Source organism: Squalius cephalus (genome assembly GCF_949319135.1).
Source record: "Squalius cephalus genome assembly, chromosome: 19".
Taxonomy (NCBI): Eukaryota; Metazoa; Chordata; class Actinopteri; order Cypriniformes; family Leuciscidae; genus Squalius; species Squalius cephalus.
The window spans coordinates 19202242-19210946 of record NC_137140.1 but is presented as its reverse complement, the minus strand read 5'-3'; the positions used below and the strand labels follow the sequence as shown (position 1 = coordinate 19210946).

General features: G+C 36.6%; 1 protein-coding gene across 2 annotated transcripts in view; it reads left to right on the top strand.

Moving 5' to 3' along the window:
- Positions 1-665: 665 nt before the first annotated feature.
- Positions 666-8705, top strand: part of arhgap17a (Rho GTPase activating protein 17a) — a 29303-nt gene continuing 21263 nt past the window's right edge. Inside the window, exon 1 of one of the 2 annotated variants that reach the window (XM_079851092.1) lies at positions 666-1321. In XM_079851092.1, coding sequence (XP_079707218.1) covers positions 1269-1321 — 53 coding nt within the window. In that variant the 5' untranslated portion in view covers positions 666-1268. The remainder of the gene's footprint in view (positions 1322-8705) is intronic. The other variant, XM_079851093.1, reaches the window with a different exon arrangement.

Here is an 8705-nt window from a genome sequence, read left to right as displayed (position 1 = left end):
TACATCTCGAGGTGGCGAGGAGAGCTTACTGCGCATGACAGTCATTTTAATTCACATTTATGTGTAACATTTACATTGGTTGGTCTTCAGATGTTTGCGCCGATGCAAATCGCATGAAGAATCATTTTATAAATGTTTTTTTTTTTAAATATATATTATTGCTCACAATAACACCCCTGCATCACTCAAGTCAATGATAACGGGAAATGTCCCGTTACAAATGTATAGATATTAGACGTCAAGGATATGAGGGTTATAAAAAATTCTATCACTTTAAATCTGTCATTTAGAAGCCTGTGAAATATAATTAGAGGAAGAGACCGCATTATTAGAAAATGACTGTTGTGGATTGGATTGGATCAGGTGGTGTCAAGCCTTATGAGTCAACGTTCTGAATATATAGAGAGAGAGAGAAAGAGAGAGAGATAGAGAGAGAGAGAGAGAGAGAGAGAGAGAGAGAGAGAGAGAGAGACAAAAGAAAAATTATTAGCATGATTCTCTGCTTTTACAATATTGCCAAAGCATATACCGTATTTAAAATATTAATATATATATGTATGTATGTATAAAATATGTATAAATATATAGTAAAACTAAAAACAGAAAAGAAGGACAGTTTTGGTTGAACAGTAAGAGATTCGCTATAATGTAAATTCCTACAGTCCATTCAGGGAGTGTATGGTCATCATCACAGTTGGTAATATGAGTGGACACTGAACTCTGCGTAGTCTTTCATGCTGCGTCTCAAACAGAGACGCTTTTGGGGCATAACAGACACTAGCTTAATGTTTATATAGTCAACGCAGTAGGATTCAGGACAGCCCCTGTGACCACATTAGTGGCATCATGATCAGCCTGGAGCTGCGCTGATCTGACCTGTGAAACACACACACACACACACACGCAGTACCCGACACGGATGGAGTGATCAGCCCGCTGCCGTGCACTTCCACTCTCTCCCGTAGTTGTCACGGGCTGGCATATACGTGGAAACACCACTCACTCCCGCTGGTGAGAGCAGTTGCAACACGGAGTGACATGAAACGAGCACCGCTACTCACCGGAGCTAACTTTTTTCCACACTACTGTTTTTTTCTCTCCCGTTCGGCTAGTTTTCTAGCTGCTTGAGCTAACCGAACACCGGGCTGTTTTAATGTAATTATCCACACGACTTCGCCATCGTGCTCAAGGATCTTTCGGCTCATGAGGCATCGACGAACACACTCTCCACGTCTTAAAAACTGGGTTTTGAGGCCGACGCCACTAAAATGAAGAAACAATTCAATCGGATGAAACAGCTCGCCAATCAAACAGTTGGCAGGCGAGTACAGATTTTTATTTTATGAAGTTTTTATCTGGTTTTGCCATCTCATGGATGGGCACGGACAGCTCTGTCATGGTTTGATATGTTGTTGTTATGTTATGTTGTCAAGGCGGTAGCCGAATTAACCAGCTGCCTAAAAAACATATTTTCGATTTACCACATAGTATAACAGCTAAACAGTAAACTTTCTTCGTTTTTTTACATTATATACTTCGAACACGCAGTTGTTTGACCAGACTCAACTTTTCAGATGTGTTAGGTTACTTTTGATAAGAATAGGCTATTAACTGTTTGTAGGATTCGTTGCGGCCTCGTTAGTGTTTATTTAATACTAAATCTTAATGGGACAATGATGTTAGATAAAGTATCTGATAAACTACTGAAGATTAGATATGTCTGATTCGTGAACGAATCATTCTTTTGACTCGGATCTTTACAATGAATTGGTCGGATTTGTTCAAAACGGTCTGAACAATTCGTTCACGAATCGACTGAACGATTCACTCATGAATAGCGGTTCTTAGTTCTTGAAACTCCTTCAATACAAATAATGTTGTTGGGTTCTAAAAGACTTGAGCTGAGTCATGGCTGCAACAAACAGAACTATTTTAAATTATAATATTTTTAATCAAATAAATTCAGCCTTTGTGAGCATAAGAGACTTCTTTAAAACATTCAAATATCTGATCGACCCCAGACCTTCGAATGGTATTGTAACGCAATTTTTCTGACTACAGGACAAGTTAAAATAGTTTTTATTTTATTTTACTTTTGTTTATCATCAACAATTTATGGATAAGCTACACAGAGCCATTTGCGAAATAACACAAAAACATTAAAGCCAGTCATTTACGATGGCCTTGTAAATACAAATCTCTTCCTGAACTGATATGCTGTTAGATAAAGTACTCTGATAAGCTACTGTAGATGTGTCTGATTCGCGAATGAATCATTCTATTGAGTCGGATCTTTGCAATGAATTGGTAGGTTCTGTCAAAAAAATCGGTCTGAACAATTTGTTCACTAATTGAGTGAACGATTCACTTATGAATCAGTCAGAGCGGTTCTTTGTTTTAGAACTCATTCACTACAAATTATATTTAGGTTTTAAAATAACCTTTTTTATGAGCTGACTTATGATACAACACACACACACACACAAATGCAATAAACACAACTATTATCAAAACGTAATACAATTAATGTAATAAATAGCAATATGTGACTACATATTTCTTTATTGGAACATGTAGCCTACTGTTGTATACCACACAGGGATATCATGACGTGTTACAATTGTTTAATTATTTCTTGAACCGGTTTTAAGGACCGTTTCATTAATACCAGAAAAGTAGCTTGTTCATAGGTGCATTGAGAACACCTGGGCTCTTTTGGAAAAAACAGTTCTTGGAGGTTATGTGTGCCTATTGTATTTTCAAATTTTTGTTTGTCATCTAGCAGAGTGCTTTGAGCTCATATCATACTTTGTATCCTACACTGAAATGATATGTGCATGGTCATCACTTCTGACTCCTCTGTTGATAAAGCCTCAAACTGCATTCTTCATTCTGCTCAGGCTGCTTGAGGGTAAATGCCTGATTCTCAACATGCAGGGCAGATGATGATCACAGGTCTCTCAGGGAGGTGTTACTGCTGTGAATCATCCCCCCCCCCCCCCCAAAAGCCAAACAGTAGTTTGTTTACTAAAAGCAAATCAAGTCACCATGAAATGAAAATGGACAGTTCTTATTTTTTATGGAAAATTGCAGTATTTATTATCAATTATTTATCTGTGCACTTCATTATTATTCTTTTAATTCATGTGTCCTTGTAATCTTTAAACAAAATGACTTCCTCTCCCTCTTGCAGTAACATCTCTTCTCTGATGTGTTTACTGGTGTGAGATCAGGACAACCTGTCACTCACACGAGATCACGATTCACGATAATGATCCAATCAATTCCCGATGGACAATCCCACCCTACATTTCTTCTTGTTCACGAGGCTGTTTCACTCTGATATCCGTCACAATAGGGAAGAAAAGATTATCGCAACTGTAGGTAGATATCATGTAACATTCAGTAATCTCGCTCAATTAGATGGTTTTAGAGATAACAAGACATCTTTTTACATATCATAGCACATTTACAGGGAGGAATGCACCTACCTAGCTATGCTCATTTAACTGGTGGTTAACCTGACCTTTGGCATCCATGTCCTCAGCCTCATTCCCTTTAAATGTGTGCAATTCGATCAGCCACCAGAGACTTTGCTAGCCTGATGACAATAGAGCCGTATGAGAAGAGAAATGTCAGTAGCTAACAGTTTACTGGTGTTCACACACACTAAGCCCAACTGGGGGCGAGAGGTGATTTATAATTGTTGCAGTTTGGAATACCTGGCAGGAACTTTACAGCCATCTCAGTCACCTCAGAAAATTACTATCTTCTATAAAGAAGGCAGTTCGTCCACCGCCACAAAACAGCCCAGTGTGTTTTCATAAAAGCTGAGGTGTGAAATTATACTTTTAACTCTACATACTAGTAATGAACTTAAAGCATAATTTGGTTTTAAATTCAACCTAATTCAGATATCAAGCATCAGGCAAAGCCAATTACATCAGTAATGTTCACAGCTATGGATGTCTGTGTGACTGGGCCTCAAATATAACTTTTCATATGCCCATAAGCTAAATGAGCTGTTGTGTTAGGTATGGCATTTGACCTTACATTGGTGCTCTGTAGTGACCTTACATTGACCTTACATGATGCTCTGTAGTGTTCAGTCTGTTGGCAGATCATAAACACTTCAGCAGTATTATTTGATAAGATGAGGTATAGTCCACCTGACCTGTAATCTTCCTTTTTTTATTTAGTATATTTTTTTTGGAAAGGAACAGCAAGGGTAGACACATACACATTTAAAAAAAAAGATATTAATACTTTTATTCAGCAACAATACATTTAATTGACCAAAAAGTGACCGTTAAGACATTTCTAATGTTATAAAAGATTTCTACTTCAAATACATGCTTATTTTTTTAACGTTCAATGAATTAAAATCGGAAAAAAAGAGTGGGGACTCAGAGATGATCTTACTTTAAGCCTCCTTTCCACTATCTCCGACAAATGACAAGCGTCAGACCGGAAGCCCTTCATTTCCAATGCAGAGTAGTACAGGAGCTGCATGGGATTCCGATCATATATATGGATCAGATTTGAACTTCAGATGCATTGAAATATTTGAACTTCTGCGGCTAGATCATATGTGGCCGCTTGACCAGATGTGATGATGTATTCTAACCAGATTTTTGAGTGCGGGATGAGAATTACCCGAATTTTTCCAATAAATCTTTATTCTTTAAACACTTTCTGTAAAATGGCAGTTATGAATAATTATTGCAAAATTGATTAGCCTAGCCCTAGAAAACCTATGTTTTTCTTTCAGCTATATTGAGGGTTATTTGTTTTAAGTGGATATATTCATAAATGTATTATTCATTTATTTCATCATGGTGAATAAGAGTAACGGTTGCTTCAGGAGCAGTTTGAAAGTTCTGTGCGCTAGGGGACAAAATGCGACAATCGTATGCGAATGTTGGAAATAGTGGACTGCAAACAACAAACGACGGTCGATGGACTGGAAGTCATTCATTTCCAATAGAGAGTTGCAGGACTGCGTGGGGTCCCGACCACCTGCGCAATTTTCATATCCTTTTTGAGCTTTGGATGCGTTCATTTTTTTTGACTTGGTCGACAACACCGTATGCGACGCTCCGACCGGATGTGATGTATTCCCAGTGTATATTCCAGTCAAATTTGAAATCCAACCAGTTCGCCAGAGGTGAAATGTATTGCTTTTTTGTTTAACTTTTAGAAACATTTGACACTTTTAAAAATGCACAGTTATTGATAAGTAATAAATTATTTTCATTCTCACATAATTGTTTTAATGTTGTCTCCATATTCCCTCCAAATTTATTGGCGGCAATTTGTCCTATATATGCACAGCTGTTTATTGTTTGCATTAATTTATTCATTCCTCCATGGTGAATGTTTGGAGGATAAAGGCTCTTGCTGTTCCACTCCTTTACTGGAGGCGCAAAAAGAAAAAACGGTCAGAAATGTAAATTAGTGTAGGTAAAACACTGCCTGGCTCAGAGGACACATCAGCAGAGATGCGCCTAAAATGGGACAGTTCACCCAAAAATTAAATTGTCATCATTTACTCACCCTCATGTCGACTTTCGTTTATCTGCGGAACACAAATGAAGATATTTTTAATGAAATCCGAGAGATTTCTGTCCCTTCTTTGACAGTCCAAATACCACTTTGATGCTTTATAAAATCCATAAAGAGATCGTAAAACTGTTCCATATGAATTGAGTGGTTTAGTCCAAATTTTCTGATGAGACACGATTGCTTTAAATGCTGAACAGATTTAATTTAGGCTTTTTGTGGACGGCCTTATGTCCTGAAGGGGAAAAAGAATATCCATCAACCATAAAATGATACTTTATCTTACATTATCTCTGTTCTATTCAGTGAATGAACACATGGCTAGTGATTGGCCTGAAGCACTTTGTCCATTCCTGGTATGAGCTGAGCATAACATACTGAAGTCAACAGATTTTTTATTTAAAAAATCAAAGATGATTAAGAGTAGATATGGTATCCACCGTAGAAATCTCTGCATTTACTGCTTGATTTCTGTAACAGGCACGCTTTTACTTTAATGACTACAATCTTGCTTTTCCTCTTTGCTGAAACAAACAGCACCCGAGGCCAGTGAAAAGCCTGAGCAGACAATAGATGTGCATCATCAGCAAACTGACAGGTGGTTCTAGTCTTCTGATAAATTGCGAGGTAACGTGGCACTAATGTGCCTTGGGACGGCGTTATGCACAAGCGTGCAGTTTAGATCGTCAGATAGAATCTTACATTACACAGTTTAAACCCCAGATCATTGCTGGATCTGCCACAGAGTTGATTCTTTGATTTCATTCATAGAAATGAAGCTTCCTCAGTACGACTTCCTGTTTAAAAAAGAATAAGGAGAGATTTCCTTTGAGGGGTTGCATGCCGAACACAGTGTACTGCCTCCGCACAATCACAGGAACCATGGGACCAGCTGAGCCCTGCGCCCAGCCACTTCAACAACCCCCTTTTCCTTTCGTCCGTCTGACCCTCAACCGCTTTCTTGTCTGCTTTCTGCATCACACAGAAGTGATTTATTGTTCGCAAAATAAATTCAGGAAGAGATGAGAATTCCAGCTGAATCTCTTTTATCCACATGTAAAACATTTGTGTTTACAAGGCAATAGACAATGACTGGCTTTAATGGTTTCATATTATTTAATAAATGGCACTGTGTATACAAAATTGTTAATGAGAAACAAAAGTAAAATAAAAATAAAAACCCAGAGTCAAAATTTTGCGTTACACTAGCCTACTAGCTACACTTTAGCTACACTAGTAGCACTAGCCTCTTTTTGAATGTTTTTAAAAGAATTCTCTTATGCTTGCTAAGGTAGGGCTGTCAAATTGGCTGGAAAATTTATTTAGAATTTCTTACTTAAATTATAATAATATTAGAATTATATTAGAATTCTAAAAGACATACTTTGTGTTAGAGGGGGGGGGGGAAAGTACTGTATTTTCTCCTAAACTCATAATACAGTGCATGATAAATAAATAAACCAAATCAAGCACCGCATTTTTTATTGAAATTAATTTTGTTGAAATTACATGACTTTGTTTAAAGTGCGTAATGTTTTAAATAAACATTTAAACTGCTGGACCCTCATCATGACATTCTTGAGAAAACATTGGGATGTGAAGACTGCTCAAGTTCTATGTTGTGGAGTTCTTATACAACTTACAAATGACGTCAACAGTTTCGACTTTGATACACCAAAAAGCAAAGACGCTCCACAAAGCACGTTTAAGATGTTTTGGTGTAAAGCCGCCTTTCCGCTGCACACGACATTCAGGCACGACTGTCGGAATTCACTGCCTAGTGGCTGTTGCAATGAGTTTTCATGGTGATCGTACACAGCAACATAGGGAGAGAAGCTTGTTCTTGCTGCCTTGTAAATCTCAGTTCACCCTGTAACCATTTACTCACCCTCAAAGACTTTCCCTCATCTTGCGAACACAAATGAAGAAATTTTAAGGAGATCTGAGAGATTTCTGCACCCAAACAAGTTGGCAAAACTCAAAAAAGTTGAGGTAATCAGTTACATCAAAATTTGTAAGTTAAGAAATTCTCATTTGAAGTAAGCAGAACTGGCAGCTTTTTATTTTGTATTCATACGTTTTAATACATTTACCTTAAAGTTATCATCTCAACTTAAAAAAATTGGCTAGCTTTAGCTAATTCAATAAATGCTTACTTGCTAGTTAGTAGCACAATGCTTTGATAACATTAGCATAGCATAGACATTGCTGAAGGATTATGGCAATATAGAACATTTGACACATCTGTTATCAAACCAAGCTCGTGCTCCACTCCTCACCATGATGGTAACCCTACAAAAAACACATGCACAAAAAAAGTTATCATTTTGCCTTGTTCAATATAATTAATTGAAATAAGCTAACATGATTTTTAACATTTTGTTACAACTTATTTTAATTGTTCAATCAACCTAATATATTTAAAACTGAAGTTTACTTAATTAATTTGTGTGAAAACATGAATCATTTTTGTTGACAACTAACTGGGCAGTGGATCTGTAGTTCCCAGCATGCTTTGCAATTGGAGGGTAAATTTCGGAATTAAAGTGTTATTTTATGTGTTTTTCAGTAAATGGAAAGATGTTGTTAGTCAATGTTAGTGTTTAATGTTCAGTTATGTTAGAAACTTAGTGGACTATCTGTAATGTTTTTGAATTTTGTGGTTTCTATTATGCAGAAGAGTGGTGACTGCGTTTAGGAATGGGCACTTAGTATAAATATATGCATTAAACCTCACACGTAAACCTACATAAGTAATATTTTTTGTTACTATGTAAAAAGTGGTTTTAATTTAAATGAACACAAGTATTTAACTTTAATCGGACATAACTGTAGAGTCTAATTAGCTAAAATTATAATGATGGCAATTTAATTGACAGGACAATAATTAAACGTATAGTTAACCTGACACCATTATTTTAGTAGTCTCGACTAAATGAATTTAAGTTCATATAACAAGATTAAAAGAGTAAATACAACAAAAGGAAAATAAGGTCTGTGGTAAACATAACTCGTGACATAACATAACGTTTTTATCTACAACGTAAATCACACAGCAAATTGAAAATGGTGTTATTTTTATTTTAAAAAACGTATAGCAAATTAGTATAGATTATTTGTGTTGTGAAATGGGATGATGTGTA